Below are 22,301 nucleotides of genomic sequence, written 5' to 3'. Positions count from 1 at the left end.
TTTTGGTCTCAGTGTAAAGGGGGGGTGGGTGGGGGGCAGCCCAAGGCCACTTGGAAACAAAGCAGACAAAGCACAAGAAAGCAAAATGCACTTTGTTACTGTTAGGGGTCCTGCATCAACCGTGGGCTGCCTGACCAAAACACAAAGGTTGCATTTCAAATAAATAAAAAAAAACTGCCTTGTTGATTTCATGTACAGCCACAATACAATTTGAAATTACCTTTTCATTCAGGATTCAATTTGATACGAAGGTTTCTCTTTGTGAAGCCGCTTTTCATTCATCTGATTCAGGGTTCAGTCAAGTCTGCTATATTTCCTGTTGAGGGACACCAAAAAGAACCCTATTTTTGAAATGTAGCTTTATTTATCAAACACAAAATGTAACCTTCTGAGCACCAATGAATGTAGTGACTCCAAGCTGTTTGTGTGTAGCTCAAATTTCAGCCGTTAAGGCGTCAGCAGGCACACCAGGAAACACGTGGAAATGACTGCGCTTGCACCTTCACGTGTGCTGTGTGTTTTAAGGAAATGTGGAAGATGTTAGAATTCAGGACAATTACGCCCTGCTAATTGGCAGGGTTTTGGTTTTTTTTCATCCTGGGACAGAGCAGATCCGGTGAATGGCGAGGCCCCCCTGGCTGAGTGACATGAACGAAACTTAGAAAAAGGTGGCTCTCATGGATATGATTATATTTAAATGGTGATTGTTTTAAAACTGCTTTAAATCAACGTATGGTCAATGTTCAAATGCCAGATTAAAGCAGGCAGTATACACGTGAAGCCTCTGCTCACTGAGTGACAATTCAAACATTGAGCCCTATTTCCAGTCTGTAAACTGGCTATTTGAAAAAGCTTTGGCCCCCTAGGTGCTACATGAGCAGGCCCATGGATTAAAAAAAACAACAAAAAATGCAGGAAAAGGGTGGAGTGGAAGGGGAGGGGTTGCACACAGTCGAGACAGGGGGTGCTGGCGGGTTGCTGTGTTGCAAGAGCAAAGCTTTCAACCTTTAATCCGCATGTCAAAAGCATCGGCTGCACGGCAGAGGAGGAAGAGGAATAGCCTGCACCCAAATCGCACACACACACACACGCACGCACGCATACACGTTTTCTCACGCAAGGCCCACAATGCACGGCTGCATGGACAAGAGGGTGGTCATGGTCTGATAGCGCAGTGACACCAATGCTATCATTGTAAACAATATTGACTCATGACAATATTCTTCATTGACTTTTTTTTTAAATACAATACTTGAGGTCAGGTATTTTGACGTGGAGTTTGAAGTCACTGGTTGTGAAACGGAATATTTATTTTTGTCAATTTTCTGAGCTTTCTTGTTTGCAGACTTTTTTTTTTTTTGGTTGTTTGTTGTTATTGTTGTTTGCATATGAGACAACTGCACTCAAAATGGAAACTTGAACAGTGGATTTCTAAAGCACTTTCCTTTCTTGTTTTTGTTTTTTTGTATTATTATTAAACACCCATTAAACCCAACTGAGTGTAATAAGACTGTTTTATCGGATCACTTTCTACAAAGAAAACTTGTTTTGGGTTTGAGTTTAGGTGAGATGGTGAGAAACCTACGGCCTGTGGGCCATAAATATTGCCCATGAGAACTTTTGACTTGTCCTGCCATGCAATTCCAAAAACAATAGAAAGTGTTCTCTGCTCTCTTTTTAGTGTTGTCTTTTCAATGATACACAATGTTGGCAATTTTGTTAAATGTTTTTATTGACTTATTGAAAATCTCACACACACACACACACACACACACACACACACACACACACACACACACACACACACACACACACACACACACACACACACACACACACACACAGCATGGGTTCTGTTTTTCATTTTATATTATTTCACCACCACTGAACTAGACAATATACAAATATATATTGTCCAATCTTGTATTAAGTGTATTTGTTTATTTGGCTGTTTCAGGGGCTGTGAGGATTTTTTTTTTTTTTTTTGGCTATACAACATATATGAAATATAAAGAACCAAGGCACAGTTTATACTTTTGCGTCTATAAGTAATATGTGGTAATAATAGCAAATGAAACGAGAATATTTGTATTGGAGATCATATGTATGGTGAAGCACATACCCAAAAAGTGAGTGAAAAACTTTGAGCAGACTTGCTTTTACATGCCATGACAATTGTGCTCCATTGATAAATGGGGATTTCTCTGCCGGTGTGTTCCAAGCTGGAGATCCCCGCCAGGCAACCTCGGCTGGCCGACCCAAGTCCAGCCGCTGGAGCCTGCGTGGAGGGGCCCAAATACAAGCAGAGTCAAATGGCTAAATTCCAGTGCGGATTGAGAACCAACAGACTGTAACTCCAAAAGAATGAAAGAGAATTGAGCAAGGGAAGGCTCACTTGGGGAAGTTATGGCAGATCTACATTTGATTTATTTGATTATCTCTCAACTGTAAAATATGTGCCGGTTATATTCCATCCACACTCAGTTTTATTTGGGTTTAATCCATAGGAATAAAACTATAATGTGTTGCAGGCACACGAGGGTCCACATACAGTGAGCTGATGCACATTAAGCTGACATGTAAAGCTGCCGCATGCCGCAAGATAGCACGTTAATAACATTACACACTTTAATCTGAATGTGTGTGTTTGCACTGCACTAAGTGTTAATTATTCAACAAATCAACAGAAACAACATGCATGCCAGTGAAGTGTTTTTTTTTATTCGTGTTTAATTCAAGCGTTATCTACGGAAGAGGATTAGGGCCAGTGAAGAAAAAAAAAACGAGGGGTGTTCGTTTCCGTAGTTATCAGTTCATTTTCATTTAAGGTTTAAAATAGAAAATTCAACAATTTTGAGAATATTATTTTACAAAGTTTAATTCAAGCTTGATCAATTAATTTACGAAATTATTGCAAGGACAAAAAATAAATAAATAAAAGAATGCATGGGATTTTACTGTCGCGTTCGTGCTTGCAAGCTTAGTAAACTTTGCACTGACTTGTTTTAAAGAGGTCAAATGAAAGTTTACCAGGGTGTCCGCCGCATTCTGCTCAATCGCGCCCGCGACGCTTTAGATAATGGAAAGATGGATGGATAATAGCAATTGGAAATAAATGAAAGGCAAATTCAGCAGTTCAACAAACAATGCACAACATAATTCAGCGCTTTTTAACATCATGTACGTGGTCTTGCAATTCATTAGCAGTTCAATTCCTCTAATGTTGTACGTCACGTCTACAATAGTGCACGAACGAGGTTGGATTAGGGAAGTCAATAGCAGCGGCTCGCTTGTTTTGGGAACCCCCCCCCCCCCCCCCCCCAACCCCCACACACAGAGCGGGCAAGATTTGGTGGCCACAATGTATGGACAATGGTAAGCAAAAAAATATCATCTAAATTACTAAGATATTTTCCAAAATATATTGAGCCAACCGCACGTCAACGTACATATTATCCAAATGATTGAAGTGGCAGCGTTTTATGAATAGACTCGTGCTTCTGCAAGCTTCATTCAAATGCTTACAAGGCTGAAAAGACCCAAGCGGGAGAGATCGGGGGTCCTCCAGGGGGGAGATTGCCCCGGAGAAGTAGGGGAAAAACAGCGCGGAGGGCTTTTGCTCGGTCATGGAGCTCAGCTGAATTTGTTCAGGGCTTTTCCGTGCATTGCACGCAACGCAGCCAAATATCCAGCAAAAACAGCAGAGGAGGAGCAATTGATTAGTATTTCACGAAACAATCAATAAAATCACATTTTACAGGCTCATTGACTATGTTTTATCCGCTTTCAACTGCGATGTATTTAAATGGTGATTAAAATGCTATTCTGCTTATTCAATGGCCCAGAGCTCAATATAGCAGAGCTCATGAATTATTCATCAGACTTAACGAGAATAATTTATACACTGTTATATACCACAATTAAACGCATTACGTACACTTTTGCGTGAATTGATTTTTTTTTTTTCAGTTTGTAGGAATTAAATCCGAATTCAATCATTCAGTTCAATGCAAAATAAATGATGCCCATTCAGAAATAAGATTTTATAATATTAAGAAATGCTCCTTTAAGTCATGTTTTGGTATTTATAAAATACAATACAAATGACAAATAAAAAAAAACTCATGACCTACATTCGGAATATTAAAGTAAATGAGTCAGTTGAGGGGGAAAAGCAAAATAGTTTGCACGAAATTGCAGAGGTATTGCTCATATTGGATTATGGATTTCGTTATATTATTATTAATGTCTGTAATAGCTATCTACATAATTACTGAATTAGCAACGGCAATGTGTTCCACACAAGCACCTTTCTTTGCTAAAATCAAAGCAAAAATAGCACTTTTAAAAACAAGATTGTAGCTGTGAATCATATATACTTGTAGTGAATTTCCAAAATGTTACAAGACAATTTTTTAGCAAAGCAACATTTGTTCTAATTAAAAATTGCAGATGTTTTTCAGATTCAGTCAGTCCTATGGCCTGCAAACAAATATCTCCTTTTGTGAGATGACAGGTCACTTGAGAGCATTAGGCTCTATAGAGGGATTTGAACACGGCCACAAGCAGCGGTGACCTTTCACCCTCCTCATACCAGGGAGTTAGGAACAGGCTCAGGGTGTGGACAAAAAAAAAAGCTTCCAACCAGGAAGGCAGCAACACCTCACTGTCATAGACTTAGACTTATTGATACATGTAATTGTGTGTTATTTAGAGTTTGGAATCAGGGGCAAATATAGGTCAATTATTTTTTATTATTGGCTTGTCAATAATCAACGAGGCGCACAATTTCTTGGTAAGACTTATGTTTGCTGTATTATAAACATATTTGTATGCGTGTGTGTGTGTGTTGACCCATTGGCAGTCTGAATAAAATAATTAGCATTTAGAAAGGTTGACGAAGGTGCACTATATAGATATTAACTACAATGCAAATAATAAACACAGTAAAAAAATAATTTTCTGACAGTGTTAAATAAAAACTGCATGATTATATTTGTCCTGTACTATTTTGTGCAAATGATCATAATATGGAATGTTGAGTCAACTTTAAATCAACCAATAATCTGTGACATTCAGGCCTGATCTTGTTGATCATTGATTGATTAGCAGCCCACATTTTTTCACTTGAGGACCACATGTCAAACATGAGCCAGCTTCAGTTTTTTCATATGGGAAAAAACATGTGCCAATGTGTGCAGAGGAGTGTCCTTAAATAAATGCTTTTTGTTTTTATTTGAGAGTATAGGACACATTCTTTGGGGGAGGCAAGGGGGCTTTGTGCCTGATCAGGTTCCTGCAGCTAACTTCTTTGAGTATTCAGGATGTGGGCCAAAGGGAAAAGCAAAGAGGATCTTTGGAAGTGTCTTGCTGATATTATATGCTTTTTTAATTTTTAATGCATCGATACGTTTCAGTTAATTGTGGTTATTACATTAGATTTCTTTGCTCAACTGCTTTTTCTAACCATGGGGGTCTTCATTAATAAAGTGATGTTGGCTTGTTTGGAGTGTAATCTGAGTGCAAACAGCCCCCTTCCCCCCGAGGGAAAAGGGCATTTGAATAAATATGTTTAATGTCACAGGAGACTAAGAATGAGCATTTGAAATGATACATTGATTTAAGTGCGACACTAATAGTAAGTCATCATTAAATCGTCAGTTTGTTCCATCTAATGTAATCTAAAATATTACTGGCGTTTTGTTACTTTACATATCAGTTGTTATAAAGTCCTCGGAAGGCCACTGAAATGATGTAATTATCAAACAAATGTTTATACACACGCGCGAACGCATGCGCGCACAAGCGCACGCACACATTCGCTTGCCTTATGATATATTTTTTTTCTTTTTGACAGAGCGATTTAAAATGCTTGCAGCTGAATTGGATTGGCTGCAGAAAACCCCCTCAGAGAGAAATTCCCCTTGTGAAGCCTCAGGGACAAGAAGAAGAATCAGGTGTTGTTCTACTTTTGCAATAGATCATGTCTGAGTGAGTGCATGACGTCACTGCAGTGACGTTTCTTTCAAATGAGAGATCTATTCTTCTTAAGGGAGAATCGTGTCACGATGTAAATGGATGTGCTGATGCAGGCAGACTCTGCTATTTGGGGGTTTCATGTCATTGAAACCTCACTCGGTCATTTTAAAAAATATTTTCCTTTACAATAAAAGGTTCAATTTTATTTTACTTTCTTTTTTTCTAATTGTCCAGATCATGGCAATCCGCAAATATTGCTTGAAGGCAGCGGGATTTATCTTTTCTAAAACGCTCAACCTATTAAACGCCACACCATTTTTGGATTCAAGGAGAAACGTCTTCAGCAAAAAACAAAAACAAAAGACAAATGCCCAGTTGCCTCGATTCCTTCTTTCTGGATTACAATACTGAAATTAGTACAGCATGCAGCTGTTCAGAATTAGTTTTGTGTCCTCAAGGGGAATCAGATTAAGTTTATAGAATCATAAAAATGCGAGGCTTTTCTTCGAGTACTCTCGTTTGCATCCATATAAAAGAACATACGTGTAAGGTTTAATTGAGGACTTTAAATGGAATGTTTGATTGGCCCGCCCCTCACCCCAGCGAGGGATGGAAGCATTCATATAAAAACATAATCGACGTCTTTTATATTTGTTATTTGCTTTAAGAGAAACATGTGTAGATAGAATTGTATTATTTTATTATTAGTTCATTGAAGCCAATTCAGTGAGTTGAATCAGTTGCTGTTTTACAGGGACAAGTGGGGAGTAATTCAAAAGAAAAAGAAAATTTAAATACATGTAGTTAAAAAAAATAAAATAAATGTTTTAATGGCGCTGTAGAAAACACGAATTAAACATCATATTACATGATAGACTGTGGGTTAAGATCTCTTCAGCCTATCACGTAGAAGCACAGTCCATTTAATGATTTTTTTTCAAGACAAAAAAGTAAACATTTAAAACACTTTATTGATGGCAGTGTTATGATTTTCCTTTTCTCGCACTCGCTGCCTGTATTTAATTTCACTCACTTTGTCCACCACTTTATAAATAATTCGTTGACACCCTCATTCATCAATTTAACAAGTTTAAAAGGTTTAAAAAAGGCCCGGGGGCTTTTACGTACCAGCACGCTTCAAATACAATTTAGTAAAATTGTGTGCCTGTGGAATAGATTTGAAAAGAAAACGATCTGTCAAATTCCAATTTGAATGAAGACGCACTACTAATTCAACAACAATATTTAATTGTTTTACAATTATTTTTACATTACTTATAATGTAGAGATAAAACACGTAGGTGGTCCTTTGGTTTCTTTATTCGATAAGGAAAAAAAACCCTTCCATTTTTATTTTCTAGTGCGGCTATAAAATAAATGGAACAAATGCAAGATAGTCCCACTTCCGTTGGGACACTCAATTATTATTAAGATAAAACGAAATCTCGCAAATATGCGCATGTTTCTTATATGAAAAAAGAAGAGAGCTCTGTTTTGATCCCCAATGCTCATCGGTTCGTGCTCGTCGAGACACGGGGGAAAAAATGATGCAGTCTCGCTGCGCCCTCTGCCGGCTATTACGAGAAGCGGTTGGTGTCTTAAAGGGGACGTTTAGGAACCTGGAAAAGATTTTTTTAAGGTGGAACGGGAGAGTTGACGGAGCTACGACATCTAGGTTGATTTATTTAACGGTGTTTTTGCAAGTGACATACTGGGAAAACCACAACAAGTTTTCTCTTTATTTTTCACCCTCTAAACTCAAAATGAAAAGACTGAAAGCTAATATGGTTGGACTACGTAATCTTTCTGTAAAATAAACGAGAGAATTGTATCTAATCATCGAATCCTCGATTGAATCGAACGTGCACTTCAACGAACTTAATATTCACGTTTTAGTTTTTCCCGTGTATATATTACACGTGTAAAATAAAAGTAGCACCTTCACATTAGAATGAGTACATGGCCGTACGTTTGAATGTGTATACCCAATATACTGAATACACGACATTTAATATCTGTGGAAAAAAATAGACTGTGCATTGATGTATATTTAGCAAACAAACAGAGGCACATCATTTGAATCAAGTAGCAATTAGATGGTCAATGCACAACTCAGAAGCAAATGTCAAGTTTCAAGTTATAAAGGCAACAGTAAGAGTGAGATGTTCTTGCTTCCATGTGATTCTATTTGAGTCATGGTGACTGAAATCCTCCCACAACTTCACACCTCCTCACCTGCATACAGTCGCTTGAAGGTACCTCCTCTTTTTTCTTGCCATTCTTCCTTCCCGTGAAGCACATTGCCACAGGCTCTCATGAGTTCAAACCATGGCCGCTTTGACCTGCTCTCTTTTTTTCTGCTTGTCTGCAGCAGCAGGAGCAGCAGCAGCCTCCCCTTCTTGGTGGTTCTTAGGGTGCGTCGACACCAGCAGCCTGCTTCATCCTGTCAGCCATGTCCGTGATGACCTTGACCCGGTGTTCTGCTGCGTCTTCTGCCGAGATGAAGGGTGAGGAAACAAGTTAAAAAGATGTTTTGTTGTTTAATTATTTAAAAACAGGCAACGAAACAATTCATTAGACCGTTTTTCTGCTGTTCTGTCATTTCAAGCTTGGACTAGATTTTAAATATGCAGTCATTCTTTGTAAATTGGGGTCGGGAACTTGTTTCCTATTTATGGGCATGCAAAATTGCTAAAGCTATCTCTGTTTGTGTAAATTATGAACATGAGTTTGTTAAATGTAGTCCAGTGACCTTTTATTTGTGTTCGGAATTGTTCAAATAGCCATACATGACCCACAGGCCATGGATTCCCCAGCCCTCTTTTAAATCTTACTTGAAACCCTGAAACTGTCCCTGAGAGTCGACTCAAAAGTTAATTCATGCAAATACAATAGCTATCTCACGTTTAACCTGACATTTGCACAATTTCTGTGTTTGACTTCTTTGTATGATCTCTCTGAAGAGTCCCTGAAGTTCCTATTGGGAACATGGTGGGAAATTTGGCACTTTGTAGGACAGAGGGACCATTTATGTGCCGCGTGAATGTGTCGACCCCTCTGGAGAAATTGCACTTTTGTTCTGGAAGTTTGCGGGAAATTGGTGGGGGGCGACCTGCCCAGGTCACAGGTGAGAGGCTATTTAAAACGCTCTTGTGTGAAAAGAAAGACAGCTTGATGGTTTAGATTTTTAGAGTTGATTTCATGTTAGGCATACAGCATTGATTTATTAAAACAAACAAAAAAAAGCATTTTATATATTTTTAAAATGCAAAGACAAAGACTTTGAAAAATATATATTTTTTTTCATTTCTGCCGAGCACTTCATACTGTATTATAATAAAATATTTTCAGTGTAAACCTTTCGAATTGTGTTAAGGAACCTTAAGAAAATAATATCTAAACGCTGTATAAAAAATACCGTAAAAATTGTTGCTTTAAGCCCATGTAAACATTATAACATTTAAACATTTTTACTCATTAGATCCATTGAGAATCATTAAATCCCCTTTTTGTTTTTGAACCTAAAAGAACCTAAAATAATGATGATAAAAATCAATTTATTGAAACTTTGTTAAACATGAACTGTAGAAAACCTTCGGAAGCTATTTTATTTGTTGACATTTTCATTTAATGCTACAGCATTAGCCTGCAAGCTCCCTGCACATTTTGTTAAAATCGAAAAAAGAAAAATTCCTATATTCTAAGATTGAAAAAAAATGAACACGTCGCAAATCTTAAAAGTCGGTTTGTCGTTAAAATCATTGAAGTAAAGTCAACATTTTGGAGTCATTTGCCATTATCGCTTGGCATTGTATTGGGCCAGAAAGATATTACTTGTGTGTGATCTTTTTTGTGCGTGGATGGATGAATTTTCAGGGATTGTGAGACTGGGTGAACTTAATTACATCACTGTGGAGTTCCTCTGCGGGACCTCTGAGGGTCAAAGTTCACACCAGGTCAACGTGTCAGATGATGGTTCCTTTGCAGTTTCATATAAATGGATTATGCAAGCCTCAGTGAAACATGAAATCAGTATGTCTGATGAAAAACAAACCAGTGTGTCCAATAACGTTCATATTTTTAACCTTCTTTTTTTTTTAGCGACGGTCCCCGAGCCCATTTCCACGCGTTCCTCCCCCCCGAGCCTCCTCCGCGTCCTGGCGCCGTCGGAGATCTCTTTGCTTCACGGAACCCCCCTCCCACAGACAGTGCGGGCTGCCTATGTGGGGGATCCCATCACACTGCGAGCGGACGTGGCTGACGGGCCGGCAGCACAGTTGTGCTGGTTGTTTAGTCACAGAGAGGGGGACGAGAAGGTGGGGGTCGAGAGGACTCGTGAGGGCCTGAATAGCAGCCTGGTATGTGAGCGTACGCTTCCCAATTAAAGGGCTTATGCATGTGTGGGGGGTCTTTTTGTTTGTTTGCTTATTTGAATGATTTTTTTCTGTGGAGGCATCATTTAATCATTGTATGAAAATGAAGTTATGTACTCAAGGTATGGACCTTCTTAAGCAGAGGAGTTTGCATAGTGACAGTGAATGCTTCCAATGAATGTGAATGGACACAAAAGATAATCAACAGTGTGAGTATTCTGTTTTTTGAAAAAAAATGAAATGATCCAATTTCTGTCTAAATGTTTCATTTGTGCATAATAGGAAAAAAAATCACAATAGCGACTAGCATAATTTAAAATAAATTCTGCTTTCATTCATTAACTAGCTTTAGTTACCTAGTCCATGATCAAAAAAATAATCATTAAAAAATTAAATTACAGGCAGACAGTTTTTTTAATCACGTCAAACTCTAGCTTTAAAAAAACATTCATGAAAACAAATGACTCAAAACAGATGCATAGAGCCCTTTAATGCAGAATAATTACAAAAGACTGAAATATTGATTTATCTACTGATAGGTGCTTGTGTGTCCTGCATTCGCGGACCTTCAAGTCACCATTGCCAAAATGATTGACAGATGTAAGAAGACACCCAGCAACACCCGACTGCAACGTTTCCACTCTATTTACAGATTCAATTTCACTACATTCCTACTTCATTCTTTGTTGTGCGATTTTTGTTTTGTTTTGTTTGCCTTTTTTAGCTGTGAGCATTTATACAGCAAGTCAAACCTACCCCACCAATACGAATGTGACCTTCTTGGCTGTGACTGACCTGCCTGAGCCTCTGGACTTTCTCTGGAATTTTGGAGACTCCTCAACCACCAGAACCAATAGCAGGAACGTCACCAAAAGATACTACACTCCTGGAAAGTATGTTGCATGGAAAACATAAAACCTCTCCTTACATTATTTGCTACTGCAATATTTGTATTAGATATGCTCAAGTTACGTATGCATTAATTATACATTATATCTATCGGTGTGATTTTAGCCACGTGCTATACTGAGACTTATATCAAATAAATTCATAGCTATATTTTTTTATTTGTATTTGTTTTTCCTATGGAGGTACAACGTAACGGTGGTGATGTCTGATGGTCGCATCTCCCTCACCTCTGGGTCGTTGTCTATTCTAATGCAAAGAGCAGTGAAGCTCAACAAACTATACCACCAGGCCTCCATTCTTCGAAACCGGACCACCACGGTGAGTTGCCGAGTCAATTCTGGCACCGACGTTAGCTTCCTGTGGAACTTCGGCGATGGGACGACAAGGGCGGGACAAAGTACCGAACAGCACGTTTTTCTCAGGTGAAGAAAGTTTTCAATTTCAAATGTGGATCTAGCACCTGCTAATATGTTCCCCGCTTGTAGGACTGGGGAGTTCCTAATTGAAGTGACCGTATCCAACCGGGTCAGTCGCGCCTCCTTGAGCAGCGTCATTTTTGTATTAGACCATCCATGTCAGCCTCCACCTGTCAAGAACATGGGCCCTCTCAAACTACAGGTAAAGCCTTTCATTTGTCTTACTGTGCAAATTTCTTTTTACCAAGATCTTGATTGATTCAGGCGCGAAGGCGCGACATCATTCATTTGGGGGTGTCCTACGAGGCTGACATCCAATGTGACATATTGAGGGGCCTCCATTACACATGGATGCTGTTTGACTCGGCAGGCCACGTTTTGCCTCTTCCCGATGCTCACAAGCAGAGCCTTGTACTGCCAGGACATCTCCTGCACTATGACACCTACACCGCCATGGCCAAAGTAAGTTGCATCCTCACATTTGTGCCATTTTATTTTCGTGTCCTGAGTTTCTCTTGTTTGACTTGCAGGTGAAGGTAGTTGGAAGTGTGGTGTACAGTAAGTACACTTTGAGAGTTCAAGTGATTCCCAGCCCTCCCGTGGCTTCCATCCAGGGCGGCACCAACATCTTTATAAACAACAGGAACGACGCTATGGTAACACTCGATGGACGGCGTTCCTACAATCCTGACTTTCCTCTTGAGCCCTTCAGGTGGAGGAACTCTGCAGCCCCTTGAATTTGTTGAACAGAAATGGAATGAATGAATTAAAATATAGTTTTATTTCTAGCTTCAAATGGACGTGTGAACCAGTTAGCTCCATCAAGAGTTCCTGCTTCAATCATGATGTACCTTCTGACTCTGCTTTGCTCACCTTTCCCGTGAGCTTCCTCAAACGTCATTTTGACCAGTTTCATTTCACGCTCACCGTCCACAGTGGAGAGCTTTCTGCTTCGACACAAGCTTTTGTCACACTAACACCGAATGTCATCGGGTATGAGACAAGTACACAAATGACAGAAATAACATGAAAATGTAGCTGATTAAAATGCCCAGTTGATATTTGACCTTCATTTGTTCTGTGAATGTTTCCGATTTAGTCGGCTAGCGGTATCATGTCTTGAATGTGAAGGAGACCAAGTCAACAGTGATCAGCCTATCTCAGTCAAAGCTATTTGTGAAGACTGTGAGGTTCCTTCAAACCAGACTCAGTACACCTGGACTTTGCACTTGGTCAATGCTTCATCCAAACCTGTGGTCGAAGGTAAGCGTGGATTATTGGAATTGGATGGAATTGATTGACTCAATGGTTCTAATAAAAAAATCATTCTGTTTTGTGTTTTTTTTCGAGTCCCATTTTGTGATACGGTTGACCTAAGTGCCCCAACGACCATCAAAGAAACAACATCCACGTCAATCTCAGAACTTTATCCACATCGTCCAAATACTTTGGGGCAGAGGGAAATTGAAAGTAAACTTTCTATTGATTACGACTCTTCTGCGGATTGGGACGGTCCTGACGTGATAGATGGACAAGGTATCTCCACGAGTCGCCATGTACGTATCAAGTCTGTGCATTGAAGCCTCCGCTCATCTGCAGATGACGATATTCCCTTGCCAATCGTGGAGGAGGGCGATCCAGGAATTTCAGCTGGGAGACCGACAGGTACACAATGTATACATCATATTTTGAAAAACTGCTTTTAGATTGTGTGCCTAATATTGAGTATGTACTTTTAGATTTGGACGTTCAGACCTTGAATCTAGCAGATGATCCGTCGTTCAAGCCGGAGTCACGTGACTCTGAGGGAAGTAATCTGTTGGAGGTCATGCCCAGGCAGGTCATTCGAAAGCAAACTTTGATCGACCTCCCTCGAGACCCGATAGAGGCGGGGTTATTTGCGTCTTACGCTTACACAGGTACGCAAACATCGCCTTGGTTATAGTTCATCATAACACCATCACAATTTTGCAGGACTTTCCTCTCCATTGCTCAGCTTCAAACCTTTTAGTCTAAAGCCTGGCAACTTGTACATGCTGGAGGTGATGGCTAGTAAGTCCTTCATTCATTCATAATTTTGTTGTTGTTGAAAATAACTGGACTCTGACCACTATGTATTGTTGTTTTTGTTCAAATAAAGAATCTCAAAGGAGTATTTTGGGACGCACTCAACTATTCTTTCGAACAAAGCCCGTTCCTAAAGGAATGACATGTCAGGTACAACCGAGTCAAGGGCTGGAGTTGTTCACACACTTTAGCATCTTCTGCACCTCAGGGAGAGAGGTACAAAAACATTCAAATAGTTCCTCAACTCTGGTTATGTTTCACTCTCAATTTGGCATGTCGCACTTTTCCTCAAGAGTCCTCATGTGTGTTTTGAAGGACTTAGTGTACGAGTACAGCTTCAATGTCGGGAGTGAAGATCCCAGGATGTTGTACCGTGGGAGAAACTTCCAGTACTACTTCAGCCTTCCCTCTGGACACCCCAGTGATGACTATAAAGGTAACATCAAGTTCCACAGGTGACTGACAGAATGATGCATATGTTTGACTGGTTCATGACTTTTGACTCTTGTTCTAGTAACTGTGTACACAAAGATCCGAAGCAGCGTGTACGGCTCGGCCACTAAACTTTGCCCAGTAACTGTCCAAGTCCGGCCCAGCTTCTTCAGAGACGTTTCATCTCACAATCCTGATGTGGCGTTGTAAGTTGTACTGTTTAAAAAAAAAAATTGTTTGACCTTGGTTGGACTGTTTTTTTTTTTTTTTTCCAGATCCCAATCAGGACTGAAGAACCTCTCCGCATTGATCCTGCTTGGGAACAGTGCAGAGATTTGCAACTATGTCAGTGTGTTGAGCGGCATCCTGAATAGACTCAGCTTGGACGGTCGGGCGGATCAGCACGCTCAGGGTCATATGCGTAATGTGCTCATCTCCACTATGTGCCAGCTGGAAAGTAGTGAACAGGTACAAAGAAGACAGCCACAGTATTTTGACTTCTTGCAACTATAGTGAAAAGTTGTAAACAGTGAAACTAGTGGTGGCTTGTAAATTTTACTTTTATTTCATTATTTAAAGCATTCTAACCTGATATTTGATGCCAGGACTCAATGGTGGACAAGTTAGGCATTCTCAGAGATCTTTTACAAGTTACAAGACAGGTAAGTCCATTTTTTTTCTCAAATAAATACTCATAAATGTTGGCTGAAAAAGGACTTGACAGTTATATGCTTCTTAGGTAACATTAGCGAGTGCCAGGCAAGTGGTTGCCCATGTGAAGTTCATCTCAGGGCAGCTTTCCCGACCCAGTGCACAAAAACGGTGCCAGTTGGACCAGAAGACGCTGAACATTCTGCTCTCCGTGTTATCATACAGCCTGGAGGCTGCCGTCACTGCTTATGATGTCACAACGGAATCATCTACATTTTCAGATGTTACATGTAAGGTGGCATCAGACCCACAAGATCCAGGAAAGGACATTAGAGATTCATCCGGGGATGATGATTTGCAAACAAGTAGGACACGCCAACTTGTGGAAAATATTCTACAGACTGCTTCTGACCTGATGCTGGTGAGAGCTCAAACGTCAACATTGGTGACTTCATTTCTTATCAAGTGTTGTTTACTGTCTCGTTTTAGAAACACACCTTGTTCAGCAAAATCCGAGAGCACAAGATCAGCAGCAGCTTCATTTCTCTCTATATTGCACAACAGAACTCATCAGTTTCCGTCATCAGAAGCGATTCTGTGATCTTTTACATCCCTTCACCCCTGCTCCGTTCTTTTCGAGGAGAGTGTGTGCTCAGCCTTATTGCTGAACTCAAACACTCACCTTGGATCTGGGCCGCCCATCCTGGCAAGGTGAGCAAAGTGGGGGCAAGATAACAAAGTCAAAGAAAAGTTTTGTTTGATTTTGCTGTTTCGCAGATAAGTGGACCAGTGGTTGACTTAACTCTGTATAAATGCAGCACGAGGAGAAAAATCTCACTTCGATCGTTTGTTCAGCCAATCTTTGTGGAGATGAAATCAAGAAAAGACAAAGTATGTGGCACATTTGTACTAAGTTTGATTTTTTTTTTTTTTTTTTTTAACTAAAGTGACTTTTTTTTCCTGTGATTGTGTGCCTCCCAGAAGGAATCTGCAAATGAGCATATCCTCCTGAGAAAGCGCATTAACTACCACAGCTTTAACATAAGCCAGGAACATTTACAGCAGGCCATCCAGTTGACTGTTACTTTCACGCTGTCATCTAAGCGGCCATTTCCCATCATGCTGCTCTTCAGGTACAACATTGTTGCAGTGGCATGCTTTTTTGGTATCTTGGCTGATGATTGATTTTTCTTCTGGCAGGATGTTTGCTAAGCCGGCTCCCAACGTGCACCACCTGCATAAAATTCACCTCTGGGAGACCACCATCACTCGCATCACTTTGCCACCATCTTACCTCAATAGTAGGTTTTCTTTTTCAACATTAATTTTCTTGCTGACCAGTTCCTGTGGATTCAACTGATTAAGAATTCACCTGTAGCTCCAGGGATTGGCTACCTGGCGTTATTAAATGGCGACTTTGGGAAACAAATCAGACACAAGCACTTGACCAACCAGATCAATTACACTCTGGCGGTGGAGACTAGCCAATGCGTGTTCTTTGATGGCCTCAAGGGCGCCTGGACGGCGCTGGGCTGCGGCACACACCAAACAGACAGCACAGATGCTGTCAACTGCAGGTACATGTAAGGCCAGTTGTCTTTCCACACTAAGACCAAGTCTCACTGGCTATTTTATGTCTGTCCCAGTTGTCACCAGTTGAGGGCAGTCGCCGTGATGCAGAAGCACATTCAGAGTAGCTATGAAGCCGCTGACCTGGACCGATTCCTCAGGTGATTTCTGAATTGAGACTTAATATTAAGTCAAATGATTAAACATGAGTAAGTCAGATTTGCATTTTGCTTGATACATTGACATGATTATTTTATGAAGGCATAACATTTGACATTTGTGTCCTTTCAGCGAGTCTGCTGATGTGACTGTCCTGGTTGTCCTGTTGCTGTGTGCGTGTCTGTACGTGCCAGCGTGGGTGGTATGCAGGAGAGCAGACGTCATCTCCCGGCACAATAGACAAGTCCACTACCTTAACGACAACTGTCGACTGGACCCGCATCTCTATGCTGTTACCATCCACACTGGCGTCTGCTCTGCATACAGGCCTACTGCCAAGGTCATTTATAACTTTGAATGACTTTCAAAGAAATCTCAATATTCAAAATCACGTTTTCTAGGTTTACATAGCACTCTACGGTGCTAACGGCAACTCGCAGACAAGAGAACTATACGTCCCGGGATGCACTCTGTTCAGGAGGAACTCACGAGACACCTTCATACTCAGGTTGAGCCCCAGCATATTCAAATATCACTTTTAAGCGAGACAAAAATGTAAAGTTACTTTTACGTGACACCACAGTGCAGCAGATAATCTGGGTCCAGTGTGGGGCGTCCACATCTGGCACGATAACTCGGGACCTTCGCCACATTTATACCTCAAACTTGTGGAAGTATCAGAGGTAAGATTGTCTTGTTGTGTTATTTATGTTGTGCCAAGCCACGTTTTGTGATTTTTGTGTGACGACAGCTGGGGCAAGCTCACATGAGGGAGCAAACATGGCTCTTTATAAGCCAGTGCTGGTTGTCGGTCACCAAAGGTGACGGCCGAGTGGAAAGAATGCTTCGTATTGGTGGAATTGGATTAGCTCAGGTACATATTTGGATTGATAGGGTCAAACAATCCCTTTATTTTCTGCATGACCTTTGTTTGTATCTATTTGCAGATGTTGCGCCTGATGTTGTGTGACTACCTGGCTGATTTTCACACGTGGATGTCTGTATACATTTGCCCTCGGCCTCACTCGTTCACGTGTACACAAAGACTTAGCGTATGCCTGCTGCTCTTTGCGGGCTATGCAGGTGCCAACGCGCTCATCATATCACAAATGGATGAAGAGGTGGGTTCAAATCATAAATAAATCATTTTGTGGCGTGGGTGAGCGTGAATTGATATTTGATTCCAATGTTCTTTTATTTCACAGCTGCATTTCGAGATGGGAATTACCGCTGGGTCTTTGACAATGGCAGTATTAAGTGTGGCGGCGGGGTTGCCCATGGCAACAATGGTAGCGTTCCTGTTTCGAATGCAGGAATTGAAGCTGACGACGAATGAGGATGGAACGGGGACTTTTCAGGATCCTTGTGAAGGTCATTCCATCATGGTGAAGAACACTACAGATTGTTATTGCGTGTCTGATTTTCTCTGTGGATGTCTTTGCAGTGGACAACACGGATGCCATCAGAAAGAAATATCAGGTTTATATCTCCAACAACTTGCTAGCTGGGTTTGACTCCTCATATTTTCCTTAGCTCAGAAGTGTCAAATCCAGGTCCAGCATTCCATTTACATTTTTGTTGTAGGATGCAGAAAAGATGGTCACAAGGAATGTGAACAACAAGGACAGTGAAATCCAGACAGAAGTCATCCAGAAGCAGATGGGGCTTGAAGAAGAAACATTTTCCAAGGATGGAAGTGAGGAGGATAGCTTCCATCAGGCAGCTTGTTTTAAACAAAGATTTGTTTGTATTTTTGACAAGCAAAGTTGGAGGAAAATGAGACCAACGTGGCTTTGGTGCTACTACTTGGCCTGGACGCTGTGTCTTCTTCTATCCTTTGCTGGTCTACTGCTTGCTGCTCTTTTGGGACTCAGGTATTTGCTGTATCATTCTTTAACTTGCCAAGCCTTCCTTTAACTCAACTTACAATTATTTTCCAATTTTGCGGACCACCTGCAATAACGCAGAGCACAAGTTGACAATTTCTGGCCTAGAGAATCAAGTCAAAAAGAAACACTTGTGGCGTGGAGTGTCCAGTGAGTGTTGTGCTTTTTTTTATTTGACAGGTTCAACAGCAGTAAGCTGCAACTGTGGCTGCAGTCTCTCTTCATCTCCTTGTTGTTATGCTTCTTCCTGATCCAGCCAATTGCCGTAGTAAAACATTATTTCCCCCTGTAAATAAATATTTGACTTGATTTGTAAATCTTACCTTTTGGCTGCCACAGATCCTTGCTGCTGCTGTGACTGTCTCCATTTGGTACATAAATAGAAGAGACTTCTATCGTCCCACCAAAATCATTTTTGATGCAGAAGAGCTGATCACTTCTGCTTTTCAATCAGAGAGATGCTTAGACCTTAAAAAGGTAATGACAACATGACATTTGAGGATAAATGTGTGATCTGACTTGCACCATTAATAGAAATTCTGGACTTTCAGCTTCTTGGACAGCGCCAACGAGCGAGATTTCTCAATCTTGTGCGTCCACCGATTGTTGCAGAGCTGAAGCTGACTCGAGCACGCAGAAGACGTGAGGCTTTGATTCATAAAACCCTCAGGTGAGTGTCAATGTATTTTTTCTCAGTATTTTCCTGCACGACATACATTTGTTCTTTTTGTCATTTAGGGATTTGTGTGTCTTTGTTGCTCTGCTCCTCCTGATGCTGTGCATTTCCAACAGCAGCTCAGTCAGTGACCACTACCGCCTCAATAAAGCTGTCAGAAAACAGATTATTGGGTGAGTAATACAAACACATCCAGAGATATTGTCCAGCAAAGACATGGTACAAAGTCAAATGATTTGACATTTATTGCAGTGGGAAACAGGAGCCTGCATTCATGTCCATACAGAAATATGAAGACTGGCGAAAGTGGATGCAGAGCAGTCTGCTTCATTTACTATATAAGAATACCTCTTCTGCAATGAAGGTTCATTTGACAACAATTATACATTTTTTTTGTATTGCCATAGAGATCTTAACTCTGATTCATATTTTGTCTTATGGCTCAATAGTATGATGTGTTCCAGCAATCATCCATCTTGATTGGAGAGCCAGTTGTGTGGATGACGCAGCTCTGCACAGTAAGTCAATTCAAAATCACTTATTCATAATCGATGTAAACACTGTGCCTCGACTGTCAAAGAGTGACTAGTTTGTATTTTATTTTTAAGTGGCTAATACTACAATCATGTGCTATGAAATGATAAGTTTTGATTCTAAAAACATTGATATTTTTTGTACTTTTACTTCTTGTGTGGCATCTTGAATTAATCCTCCATGTTTGTTTTATTTCAGAAAAGATGCCTGCCCGCACATGCCGCATGGTGTGCTGGCTGCGACATAGGACCGCGCGCTGCGGTTAGACTCGGCCGCACTAAGTAAGGATCAAGTACACGACAACGGAACGGCAACATTCCCGATTCCCCGAATGAACGTGTCTCTTGCGCCTTCATCAGGTCTGACGCTCTGAAGGCCCTGCAATGTGACGGCTGCCTGATTCTCAAGGTGCAGTTCACGATGTATAGTCCGGCACCTGACTTGTTCACCAGTGTGACTCTGCTAGCTGAGCAGAGCCCCGCTGGCACCATGGCGCCTTCAGCCGCAGTCCACTCGGTGAAGGTTTACCAGTCAGCTACTCAGTGGGACTATCTGGTCACTGTCTGCCAGGTAATAACAATATAGTCAGGACATCTGATGACACAATTTATTAAATTATTCTCACTTTTGTTTTGCATCCAGCTGCTATTTCTCTGCCTATCTCTGCTGCATCTTTGTGTTGAAGTTAGTACTGCATGGCAAAAAGGCTTGAAAGGATACTGCACAGCACCCTGCACCTGGCTGCATGTAAGTGTACCCGGTATTCATTTTTAAAAGTGGTTAGCACGTCTACCTCTCAATTCTGCAGTTCAAGGATTGAATCTCCTTTTTTTTTTTGTGTTGAGTTTGCTGCCGCCTAGCGTTTGTATTTCAAATTGTAATCTTTGTTAGCTCATTTTCATCTCCCCATTGAGTGTATGTTTACTCTTTGTGTACAAATCACAGTAATGCACAGCAACCTTGTTATTGTACCCTGTAACATGTAAAAAAAAATTATATATTTTTTTAAAAAGGTCAAATTGCACAATATGAGTTCACCTCATGATATTTCTGTATATAAAACATGCGTGTCTCTATAGATAACTCTCCAAATAGCAAACTTCATGCACGTTTATCACAACATCTACCGCTCTGTGGAGGCCATGAAGGTTGTGGAAGTGTTGCAGAGGAACAACGGCAAAGAGCATGTGGATGTCAGCCTGCTGGCTGCGAGGGAACAAGTGAGACAATGAAATAACTATGTTGAGTACAGACAACATTGCTGACACTGATATTTTGCAGCATATTCGCTCCCTGCACGGTGTTTTGCTCCTCCTTCTCACTGTAAAATGTGCGACCATGCTGAAGGTCAACAAGAGGTCTACGACCACCTTGGCCTGCTTAATCCCAAAACTTGTAAGCAATAATGCTGCCACTTTCAAGAAGAACATGAGGAGGGAACAAGCAAACACAAACAGTCATAAATCATACCTTCCCAAATCGAGATTTTATAGTCTAATCTTTTCTGTTCTGTCCTAGATGTCAGCTTTCATCGTGCTGCAGGTTGTGCGCTCCCTTCACGGACTATTTAACAGCCGGGGGCTGCATTCTGGATGTTCATTCCTAAACTCTCGAATCCTCTGCTTATCCATCGCTGCTGTGGTACAAGTGTCTCACAATCATCAGCGTTAGTCCAGATTATTGCTGTGCTCCAAGATGTCCTGTTTCCATTTTTATAGATGATGGCCGTCATATCCTCATCAAATAGGAAAAGGCAGCAAAGTAGGAAGCAAGTGTGCACGTGGATGGAATTAGGTGGTTACCTCAGAGGCTGGGTTTGTGAGTTCACTGGACGTGAAAGACGGGCAAGGCCTGTCGTGCAGAGCAAGGTGATGAAAAGCTACTTGATCATTGAGAAGACCCCCAAATCACACACTCCTTTTGGTTTCAGACTTACTACCTGGAGGAATTTGAAACTGTAGTGGATGAGCTACTACTCAGACTAAACAGACTGCAGGCCACACTGCCCTCTATTGACCATCGTGTCCACATTGACAACAGCCCTGGAGCCTCTCTCCAGAAGGAACCCAGCTTTAAGGTCTTAAAAAAATCCACATGCATACAAACTGGATGGTTGTTTGAACTCTTTATCTGTGTTACAGAACAGTGCAAGATCTTGCTCAACAGAATCAGAACCACAGGTGAACGGTTCGAACTGTAGCGGACAAGCAGCGTGTCGAAATGGTGCTGTGGAAAGGCAAACTAGTCATATAACAAGGACAAGTTGCAGATGTTTGCTTTGTAAAAAGTCTGGCAAAAGCATTCAGGCAACACCTACAGAGGTATTGGTCGAAGCTCTGATCCACAACGAGCCTTTGTAAGCATCCCTAAAATTGCAGTTCTGGATAAGTGTGAAAAGGAATGTATTTGCATGAAATAAATACATCTACCTTGAAATGCATGAACGTAGTGAAATCGAGTTTGTGTCTTTGTTCACATGCTGGCATACAAATGATGTTGTGGCTGTATTCTATTTATGATACACAGTGGGATGAATAATATGGAATATACATGATATGCTTTGGTCCTTTTAATTCTATAAATGTATTCCACGCAATTCAAAACATTCATATGAAAACAAAGCAAATTTGGAGCGACAAAGAGGAAACAA

The 22,301-nt window shown here is 40.9% G+C and overlaps 1 protein-coding gene across 1 annotated transcript; it reads left to right on the top strand.

Annotated features, from left to right (window-relative positions):
• Positions 1 to 2,192: 2,192 nt before the first annotated feature.
• pkd1l1 (polycystin 1 like 1, transient receptor potential channel interacting) lies at positions 2,193 to 22,041 on the top strand. Its single transcript, XM_085939785.1, has 53 exons — positions 2,193 to 2,307; positions 8,351 to 8,486; positions 8,943 to 9,106; positions 9,856 to 10,011; positions 10,081 to 10,337; positions 10,475 to 10,561; positions 10,892 to 10,952; positions 11,077 to 11,245; positions 11,444 to 11,683; positions 11,747 to 11,879; positions 11,942 to 12,139; positions 12,208 to 12,389; positions 12,467 to 12,670; positions 12,777 to 12,940; positions 13,028 to 13,213; positions 13,277 to 13,342; positions 13,417 to 13,596; positions 13,652 to 13,729; positions 13,818 to 13,960; positions 14,060 to 14,180; positions 14,259 to 14,382; positions 14,452 to 14,644; positions 14,782 to 14,838; positions 14,916 to 15,248; positions 15,317 to 15,538; positions 15,605 to 15,718; positions 15,809 to 15,960; positions 16,028 to 16,128; positions 16,206 to 16,404; positions 16,474 to 16,557; positions 16,688 to 16,895; positions 16,957 to 17,063; positions 17,139 to 17,238; positions 17,307 to 17,429; positions 17,503 to 17,676; positions 17,761 to 17,926; positions 18,000 to 18,034; positions 18,140 to 18,429; positions 18,622 to 18,706; positions 18,781 to 18,918; positions 18,993 to 19,111; positions 19,180 to 19,290; positions 19,370 to 19,481; positions 19,567 to 19,635; positions 19,850 to 19,932; positions 20,011 to 20,221; positions 20,294 to 20,398; positions 20,731 to 20,871; positions 20,933 to 21,046; positions 21,170 to 21,292; positions 21,370 to 21,519; positions 21,582 to 21,728; positions 21,793 to 22,041. The coding sequence occupies exons 1-53, from the start codon at positions 2,193 to 2,195 to the stop codon at positions 22,009 to 22,011; spliced, it is 7,749 nt and encodes a 2,582-aa protein (XP_085795911.1). The 3' UTR covers positions 22,012 to 22,041.
• Positions 22,042 to 22,301: the final 260 nt, after the last annotated feature.

The sequence above is a fragment of the Syngnathus leptorhynchus genome, chromosome 19 (assembly GCF_054491065.1).
Source record: "Syngnathus leptorhynchus isolate UIUO chromosome 19, UIUO_Slep, whole genome shotgun sequence".
In the NCBI taxonomy this organism is placed as follows: Eukaryota; Metazoa; Chordata; class Actinopteri; order Syngnathiformes; family Syngnathidae; genus Syngnathus; species Syngnathus leptorhynchus.
The sequence above is the reverse complement of the archived record's forward strand: the minus strand, read 5'-3'. Positions and strand labels throughout refer to the sequence as shown.